At 41.3% G+C, this 10,415-nt stretch overlaps 1 protein-coding gene across 6 annotated transcripts in view; it reads right to left on the minus strand.

Annotated features, from left to right (window-relative positions):
- Positions 1 to 5,061, minus strand: part of Obsc (Obscurin) — a 29,585-nt gene extending 24,524 nt beyond the window's left edge. For 3 of the 6 annotated variants that reach the window (XM_035874860.2, XM_035874861.2, XM_035874859.2), the window contains exon 1: positions 131 to 5,061. In XM_035874860.2, the coding sequence (XP_035730753.2) occupies positions 131 to 4,759 (4,629 nt within the window). In that variant the 5' untranslated portion in view covers positions 4,760 to 5,061. The remainder of the gene's footprint in view (positions 1 to 130) is intronic. The other 3 variants (XM_035874864.2, XM_035874863.2, XM_035874862.2) reach the window with 2 other exon arrangements.
- Positions 5,062 to 10,415: the final 5,354 nt, after the last annotated feature.

The following is a 10,415-nucleotide window of genomic DNA, read 5'->3' on the forward strand; positions in this document are numbered from 1 at the left end:
GAAATAGTATTTCGAAGTATTTTGTTTAAATGGGAAAGAGAATGCAACAGGGATAAAAGTATTATTGAAAATTGTATTATTTCATAGCTGTCAGTGAAAATTATTCAGAAGAAATGTCATGTCAAGTTACCCGTTCGCTAACATTCTCCTGACAGATACTGCTTAATCTCTTGAAGCTAGGCGTATTTTCCCTACTACCCGAAATACCGAAAGACCTATCGGATCTTGACAGAGCAACGGGAACGTTATCTTGTTTCTGACAGAGTCCATTAGCCGAGCCTTCGAGACTGCTAGTTATCGAGATTGTTCCGGTGAACGTGGACGTCATTTCAGCATCGATATCTTCTTCCCTGGCGACGGGGCAACAGTACATGGAAAAACGATGGGCGGTTGGCCGATTTAATCTGAGAGCCGAGAATACGTGTAACGGCTCGAAATGATGAATACCGTCTTCGTCGAGAACAGTGTAGGCTACTTCTCCGGTTAAGACCGATCTCGAAGCCTCCCTAGGTACAACGGCCTGCAAGCCTTGCTTGAGTATCATAAAGATCGACGTTGGTTTATGACTTCTTCTCATAAGGAATTCCTCCATGGCTAAACTGTTATCAGCGTGAAGCAACGCCGTTGGTACGTCGACCGACGATTGCAACGGAGCTTCTTCCGGAACTATCATTAGTGCTGCACTTTCCCTAACGAGAGTTCTAAGGCGTGGATCCGTTCTGGCCAATTCCGGATCGCTGCAGAGCTGTCCGAGAGCGTTCATGAAAGGTGGCCTCTCCTCGGCTAACTTTCTCATAATCGTCAATCTCTTTAACACGTCCAAGGTGACCCTGTCATTGGCCAAAGCACGAGTAGATTTATCATCGCTGATCACGGCTAAAAGGCTACTAGCCGTGCTGGACATTCCAAGAGCACGAGCCAATCCCACGGCTTGAAGTAGCATTTCCCGCACGTTGTTACCCTCGTCGTTCAACAATTCTTTCACCCGTAATTCGCTCGATTCTCGGACAGCTTGGACTATCGCTTTGTGCACCGTCTCGGCAGCCTCTTTCTCCGTTGCTACGCTCGCCACTTCTTCGGATACTTTTTGAAGAACTCGCGAAACCAATTCCGGATCATTTTTCGATACCGTTCTGAACGCTGGTACGATCAAATCCGTCCCATGTTCTTCTTCGAGAACCATGGACAATCTCTCGAGTACGACGTCGTCTTTCAACGTCTGACCTATTATCGTAGATTTCAATATATCCACTTTATTATTCTTCGTGTTGTCCATCAATTCCAATATAGTACTTTGGCAAAGTTCACTACGATTTTGAGGAATCAGGAGAATGCGAAGGACCATGTCCACCGATCTTTCCATGCTCTCGTCTTTCTGACGTAACAACACATTGAACGCCTCGGTAATCGACGAATAAACCAAGTCTTGTTTCACATTTTCGTTATCGTCGGACGTACCGGACGTACCGGATAGCGCTAAAACTGCAGACGCCATCGCTGTTTTAATCGCATCTCGTAGCCAATCATCCCTCGTATTTTCTTTCTCGCCGTTCGTCGTTTTGTCCTTAACACCATTAATCGTGATCGGCGATTTGGTACCATTCGTCAAGCCTTTCACGTCCGATCGATTGCCGTCTCGTTTTTGCTGTTGCGCGATGTTTCTCGCCAGTTGTGCCACGGTAGAAACTACCTGGGCCATTTTTACGGCCGCATTTCCGTGCAATCCAAGTTTCTCTGCCATCACCAGGGCTTGCTCTAAAGCTACAGCCTTTGGATCGACGTCTACGTCTACCGCGGGTAAATTTGCAAGTACCTTTCTACCAATCGACAAGCCAGCTTCTGATAATTGTCGCAACATCCTAGCGTCTATGCTACTTTCTCCGTGATACAAGGTATACGGATTGTAATGCAAATGGTTTGGCCTGAGAAGACGCAATTCCTCCGGAGTAACCTCGAATCCTTGAACGGAAAATTCCACTTCGCCTTCCGGCGTATCGGTCAGATCTGGTGCTACGAAACGCGGACCTTCCTCCGTTTGTACAATTTGACCCGATACAAAAGTGATACCAGACTCTCCCGATTCTACGACCCGTCCTGGCACAAAACGAGGTCCGTCCGGAGTGTCAACGACCTGCCCAGGCACGAAACGAGAACCCTCGTCTTCCGTGGAGATTACTTGGCCAGGTATAAAAGTTGGTCCAACCTTCGTATCAACGATTTGACCAGGCACGAATCTCGGCCCGTCGGCCGTTTCGACGGTCTGCCCGGGAACGAATTTTTGTCCAGTACGCGTCTCAACCATTTGTCCCGGGACGAACTTTGGCCCGCCGCTTGTATCGATCACCTGACCTGGCACAAATTGTTCCCCCTTTTCCGTCATTACTATCTGACCAGGAAGAAAACCATCCTCCGTCATAACACCCGGTACGAATCGTGGTTCGTCTTTTCCACCGCGTACCAATTGCCCCGGGACGATTCTTTTTCCCGTTGGTAAGTTTCTCGAGCCTTCCGGTATAAATTCAACACCTATATCCGTTTGAACCATATGACCGAAAATTTCTTTCTGATTGAACATCGAACTCGCGTTAGCTGTCTTCGAGTCTATCGGTATGCCTACTGGTCCTGCTTCCGCTAGTACAACCTCGTCAAATTTACTAGCAGCGGCAAATTGAAATCCTTCCTCAGTGAGTATCGTTTGTCCAGGAACAAATATTTTCCCTTCTGGTGTTTTCAAAATATGTCCCTCGACGAATTTTGTTCCTTTTGGTGTGTCTAACGTCATGCCCGGTACGAATTGAAGACCATTCTCGTGAGACTCTTTGATGACTCCAGGCACAAAGTGTCCCTCTCCAGAGTCTTCCGTAACAAATTGCCCAGGAACGAAATGACCACCTTGCGATGTTACCACCGTCTGACCAGGTACGAACTTTGTTTCCCCTTTAGGAGATTGAATACACTGCCCTGGTACGAATTCCCAGTCATCGGTAGTTTTAACGCTTTCTCCGGGTACAAAAATTTGTTCTCCTTGATGATCCGTGATAGTTTGTCCAGGAACAAACTTTAAACCATGCGAAGTGAGAATGGTTTGTCCAGGAACGAAGTTTCCGTTATCAGCTATTTGACCGGCCACAAACTTTGGCCCTTCGTCGGTCAGTACAGTTTGACCTTGCACGAATCTACTTCCATCTCTGTTGTGAAACGTTTGTCCCTGAATAAATTGCACGTCCTGTTTACTCGTTGCCAAAGTTTGTCCAGCGACGAACGATGGTGTCTCTGTGCCATTCTGTTCCTTAACTTTCACGATTTGACCAGGAATTAAAAGTGGTCCATCCGGTGTATTCACCGTGAAACCGGGAACGAATACGGGGCCTTGAGGCGTTTCCAAAGTTTGCCCTGGAACAAAAATGGGACCTATCGACGTCTCCACTGTTTGACCAGTGACGAATCTTTGAGCACTTTTGATATCCAACTTTAGACCTTTCACTTTGTGCATCGTAGTCTTTTCTCCGCTCTTGATTTTTTCCACTAAAGCAGGAATTTCCTCGACTCTGGGAAGACGTTCGAGTGCCGTTTCCCCAGCTTCCGTGAACTTGGCATTTACATTGGAGGTTCCTTTCAAGTCGTTAACCGAAATCTTCGTGAGGGCAGATTCTAGAGCAGGTTCGGATTTTATTCTCAAAGGTGTTAGTGGTTTTACCACCGAGATAGCCTCGAAACCGCCGGTATGTTCGGAAATTGGCGAAGTACTCGATAATTCGGTACTCTTATCAAACGTATGGGGTTCTATCTTAATTGGAGTAGGCAATTTATTCGTTAACGGTACATCCTTCGACGAGATCGTATCCCTTTGAAACGTGCTCAAATTCAAAGATTCTGGGAAAGCGTCGAACGAATCCTTCAACAGATTTGTCGTGGCAATTATATTGCAAGCCCTTATCCTTGCACCTTCCAAGTCGATTCGTTTCCAGTTCTCAATCTCTTTCTCCTGAACTTCCTCCTCCTTAACGCTTCTCAATCTGAGATGCTTCGTTTTTTGAAGTTCCTCTTCCTCCGCAGCCTTTTCTTTTTCCTCGAAGATCTTCTTCGCATAACTAAGACCTGCCTGTCTCTTTCTCTTGCGTTTTCTGGCTTCAGCCTCTAATCTCTCGCGTTCCTTCAGGACTTCTTCGCTTGGTCCAAGACCGTCGTAAAGATTCTCGAAATCCTTCAAGTTCTTAAAATCGACGGATACATTTTTCCCTTGTTTCAGTCTCAAGAGAACTGTATCGCAGTCTCGAGAGAGCATAACGTCCTTAACATCCCCATCTCGTACAGCCGCTTCCAATCTGGCCGGAAAAACTAAACTGCATCTTCGTTCTTCGACCGTGTAAACGAATTTGTGATCTTCCTCCTCTACCGACGGCTTCTTCGTCCTTAAAAGATCTCTCAGAGCTCTTTGTTGGTCATTTTCTCCTTCGAGAATCGGAAACACGTAACGATAATCTTTCAAAACAACGTGCTTCTTTTTCTCGCCGAGTATCAGGCCAGCGGTATAATGATGAGGACCAAATCCGGCGGCATTCGTAATCTTACATTTAGACTTGTCGTGCGAATGAACGCCGAGAAGTACTGGAATGTAATGATGAGTCGGAAGGCCGTAAGATTTACCGGTGATACGACAGAAGCGTTTAGCATCGGCTGGACTGATAGGAGGAAGCAAGGGGAAATAATTTGGCTTGGGAAGGCCCCTGCTCCTTCCCGTGATCCTACAAAAGGACATTTCTCTCCACCTCCTTCTACGACCACCTCTCCAACTTTCTCTTTTTTTTTTTCTTTACGTTACTCGCGCGATATCATCAATCACGCATTGATTCTAATCTCGATGATCCTCTTTCGACGTTCGTTTTCGGTATTTCTTGACGTAGGCTCTTTGATAAGATCGATCGATCGATCATGCCTTCTTGAAAGATCCATAACGACTCTGCCACCTTGAAGTCCAACTTTTTCGAATCTCCGAATTAGATCTCTCTGAGTTTTCTTTGCCACGACTTTTATTGCTTCTCTTGTTTTTCTTGGACTCTTTCCTTTTTGCTACGTTGAAAAGAGGGAGAGGGAGGGAGGGAGAAAGAGAAAAAGAGAGAGAGAGAGAGAGAGAGAGAGAGAGAGAGAGAAAGTAAGGGAAAAGAAAGAAGTTACTTCTTCCAACTGTGCGTGTAGGAATACAGTTTGGTGAATGATCTCGTACTGTCTTCTGCTGATTATTTTTATCGTTAATTTTCTTTCGTCCCACTCGTTCGTTCTGCTACAACTTCTCCGTCTTTTTTTTTCGACTTTATATTCGTACGAGCTCGTTAAAAGAAAAAACGAAGATAAAGAGGGGTAGAAAGGAGAAAAAGAAGGAAAGAAAATTTCGCCAAGTTTGCCACACGAAAGTGAAGCGTCGCGCTTTGAGTTTATTTTTACTTGTGCGAAATGCCTATGAGGATTCCGTCGATGTTCTCGCCTTCGTCTCTCTCTCTTTCTCTCTCTCTCCTTGATAGACGGCCAATTCTTTCATTTCCATACGAGAGAAAGAAATTCTTTTTTCATGGCGTTGAGTGTGCATAAAAAAGATCTTTCTCTTGATTTTCTCCACGCCAAAAATTTTTATATCTTCGGCCTGTATTTTCACTTTTTCCTCTAGCTCCTCTTCTCACTCTGGCCAATCTTTAGATTTAGATCGGCGAAATTGTACCGAATAAATTTAACGACGAGTATTCCCTCAATGAATTTATTGTGTATTTGTCAAACACCATTTAATCAACATTGTGTCGTATCATCTTCGATATCGAATAGTTAAACGTTTAGATTTAATAATAACGACCATTTCCTTTTTCTTGCCTTCCAATAGTAATGGACAGCGATGGAAGCATTTGCTCGTCACTTTTACCGAACCTCACGAAGCAACACCCCCGTCGTCCGTCTATTTTCACGCCAGTGCACTGCACTCTTTCCCTCTCTCTTTCTCTCTACGTGGCTCTCCCTCTCTCTCGCTCTCTATCTCTCTCTGTCAAAAGGCCTTTCCTTGGAACGGCGCGGCGAGAAAATAATTCGAAATGATCGAAAAAAATCATAGGATCACGGTAGACACAAAGAGGACAATAATCTCTTTATCCTGATACGAAAATGAATTTGATTTACTCGTCGTCGTCAAGAAGCAAAGAAAGAAAGAAAAAAAGGTTTTAAACTAGAACAAAAGAATATCTCGAAGTTGCTTCGAGTCGAAAGAAAAGAGCAAGAAGATCTTTCGTATTCGTTAAATAGTTCGATTTTAGTTCGATCGAAAAAAATCTTTGCGGTTCGCGCGCGAACGTCAAACGTTTATCTTTGATAAAATTGTGAATAAAATTCACGGGTTATCTCTTTCGAAAATGGAAAGCTTTTCTTTTTCTATCCCTCTCTCTCTCTCTCTTCCTCCCTCCCTCCCACCCCCTCTCTTTCTCTCTCTCTCTCTCTCTCTCTCTGATTGTGCTCTTGTTTCTTTGGGCTATCCGTCGAAGGATCAACGGCACAAAGTTCGCGGCCTTTCCGCACAGTCTCCGTTAGTTCGGAATAAGCGTATTACGATTCGCGGCGAACGCCAGACTACTACTCGATGTACGAGAAGTGGCTAAAGAGCCGTTTGCGCGACGAGACTCTCGGCTCCCCACGACCAGAAATAGCTACCCTTCTTACACTTCTCCAATACAACTTCAGAACGGAGTTATACGAGAGTCGGCCTTTTCGTATCGCATCTCGGTCTCTTCTCCTCCTCCCGTTATTCGCCGACGAAGAGATTAAGCGAACTCCTATCTCGACGTGTTACCTTGCTCTTTTGCAATCAAAGATTCCGATTTTCCCGAAATCCCTACAATTTCCCAAAACATCGAATCAATCATTGATGATGTTTCACTCCGACACTGTATATAGTTAAAGACGATTACACGAACAAAGATATGGTTCGTTCCATTCTTTGAGATTTTCACGATTACTTTATATTATTCGATAACGTTGTTTCGTAAACATTTTAGAAATAAGGACAATATTGATGTTAGGATATTTTCAGCCTCTCAGTCGTTATACCCACGTGCATTGAAACCAACGTGTGCCCCTTTTCTGTATTTAGGAACGTTGCGTCATTATTTCATATAAAATAACTCCAATTCCATTTGACGAGAATGTATGTACGTTGACATAAAAATACGCTTAACATTGGATACATTAAATATCGAAAAAAAATCGATGCATACAATTGGAATATCTCTGTCTATCGAAAATTAATCCTTTATGATAATTTTAATATTTTATTGTCATATTCACCGTGTAACAATTAATGATGTCCATAAAGACGAATGAATTTCACACTTTTCCATTGTAATCTGAAGTAAAACATTATTTGTATAATTTCTATAAAACAGCCGTTTTGTTTCGCTTTGTTAGTTAGATGGGTCTCAAATAAGTTTGCGACGCATTGTTGGCATGCCAGAGACATGGGTGATAAACTTTAGAGTGCGAAACATTGCAATATACAGTGTATTGTATATCTCGATCACGGTATATCGAAAATACTTTATAGAGTATGCAAATTTGTTATGAAAGAGTACCGAGAATGTTTTGTAGCACGATCGTTCGTTTTGATTTATCACGATAGCCAAGGTTAATTCTGATTTATTAAGGTTCTTAACTGGATTGCGGTTTCTATAATTTATATCTGACATAAGTTACTAAATAACGTTATATGGTGGTTAAAATGTTTAGCTGATCGAAAGGACAATTTATACGGCATGAGAGACGGAGAGACAGAGAGAGAGAGAGAGAGAGAGAGAGAGAGAGAGAGAGAGAGAGAGAGAGAGAGAGAGAGAGAGAGAGAGAGAGAGAGAGAGAGAGAGAGAGAGAGAGAGTCGGGAAAATGACAGCACATTATTCGTCTGATAATTCTTTGATAAATTTTTATTCAGAAAAAACGTAGATATATAACAATCGAAATCACGCAACGCGAAAGCGAATCATCAAATAGTAGACCTTTTCATTATTCAACGGTAAATCAAGATGATTTACTTGCATTACGTTGACGTTAAGTTGCTTCTTGAACGGCTCTATGGGTGGTATTGGCACATCGAAAGAGTCCGGCGATACGTAGATTTGACGTGTTGCCAAACTCAGTGATCTCCGTCCGGATGAGTTCAATATGTTAGCACGACAATGTAATTTATTTTCTTTCTATCGCGAGTTCTGAGATCCTCGAATCATTGGCACATCCATCTTTTACTTTCATCCATACAGTTATCGATCGATCTATCGTGGATATTCTTCATTTTCTAAATGAATGACCTGAACGATGAAGTTAAATGAAAAAAAAAAAAAGAAAGAAGTAATACTGCAAAAAAGATCAGTCTTCGGCAGCGAAGAATTCTAAAATAACTTTGAAAATTTTTAAGTTAGGTCAAGAGTAACCGAAAATGCAATATAACTGCGACATTGAAAGCTCAGACATGGTTAAAGACGTCGTACTTTCTTCGTTTCTTCACAAATTTTCTGACACGCGAGGAAGGATTACTGGCACGAACTTTAAGTTTTTGACGTCCAGCCAAAACTAAAGAATAATACAGAACGACATTTCTTCTTCTAGCGGTCTGACCGTTTCCCACATTCATAAACACGATTCAAGATCTACGATCTATAATATGTTATCTCGACTATCTTGCAGTTATTGAAATTGAACAGTTCTATTGTACAATATACAATCAATCACACTTATCTAAAAGATGCATTTCTACGAACGTTCTTTCTATAAATTGGAGAAACTGTTCAAAAAAAAGAAAAAAAATAAATAAAGAAAGAAAGAAAGAAAGAAAGAAAGAAAGAAAAAGAAATTCATCAGAAAGAAATCATTTCGAAATGAAGCATGAAAGAAAAATAAGAAAAAGGAAGAATTAGAGCTGTGCCGGTGCATCGCGGGAGTAATTGGAATGGCGCTGCCGGTGGGTTCTTGTACTTCTTCCTCGGCAAGAAACTTTGGCATCGAACCAGATATTTTCTATCTAACTACGCGGTGCTCCACGGTTTTAGTTTAATTTAGATGATCCTCCTGTCGTGACGTAATGTATTTAAAGTCTTCTTCTTTTCTTTTTTTTCTTTTGTCTCTTCTTAATATCACCTATGCCGCGATAATCAATTAGCGCGTAAAACTTTTACGCTTGCAGCACTTCCTTCGTCAAAGTTATCATCTAATTTTTGATTTCCTTTCTTTTTTTTCTTTTTCTTTTGTAATTAATCGTTTGGAAACGATCATGATGTATGCGTGCAATCATCGATATATACGCTACAAATCTCTCCTTTATAAGATTCGCTCGGGATCATTTCGCGCGGTGGAAATAAAAAATCGAATGACTTACCCTAAGCGTCGATTGTAAAATTTGCGTCGATCTTCTCTCTTGGATTCTCGATTCGCTCGCTACGATTTTGCTTACTTCCTCTGTGTATTCTGAAAAATGGAACGATGCTTTATAATTCCAATGATTTTTCATTATAGTTTGGTAAAAAGATATGATCTAAGCTATCGATAAAAATTCAATAGATATCAAATACCTTTTTTCCTTTTAGAGGTTACGCTCGTGATTGATTTGTTGTAAGCCATTGTATGGATGCTGAATTACGTCATTATTCTGTAATATAAGACGTTACAATTACGCTACATTTTTCCATTCGAATTGAATAGTGGAATTATAGAAAAAGTAAAATTTAAAGATATATATTTAAGGAACGATCGCTCGATACGTCGTCACTTTTTCGCGCGCTTTATACTCATTGTCGATATATGTTCAAACTAATCGAATTTCAATAATCGTTACAGTGCTGCCATCTGAAGCACCCGCTAAGGAAACATATATTCAAATTTATATTTCTGCATCTTTCGTAAGATAAAATTGTAAGAGTTTCTTTTTAACCGAATCGCTGGTAATTTACCGACTATTAAAATATTGAAATATGACAGAACGAAAACGTGTATGATTCTGTATTATCGATGGAATATTTGAAATTTAAAAAATCAAACATGAATATGTTTGACGAATATGCGTTTGAATATGTTTCAAACATCGAAAACAAGATATTTTTTGTATGAATCATAGCCTATTAACAAATTGGCTCCTCTTGTCGTTCTTTCGTTATTGTTAGACATAGAATCTATAGAAGATCTATGCTTCGTTACAAACAAGAGATCAGTTGATTGTTTCACGATGATCTCTATCCTATAATATCGTAATTAAGGTTATACGAGATGTAAAAATGATTCGATTGGACGATCATCATACGATACATACCATAGCTAAGAATATTCTATGCTTTTTTTATCTTTCTCTTTCACGTCACATCGTTTATCGGCGAGGTTATCATTAAATCCGTTAATAAATAGATGA

Source organism: Vespa mandarinia, unplaced genomic scaffold, assembly GCF_050613455.1.
Source record: "Vespa mandarinia isolate Hongniang unplaced genomic scaffold, ASM5061345v1 scaffold_58, whole genome shotgun sequence".
In the NCBI taxonomy this organism is placed as follows: Eukaryota; Metazoa; Arthropoda; class Insecta; order Hymenoptera; family Vespidae; genus Vespa; species Vespa mandarinia.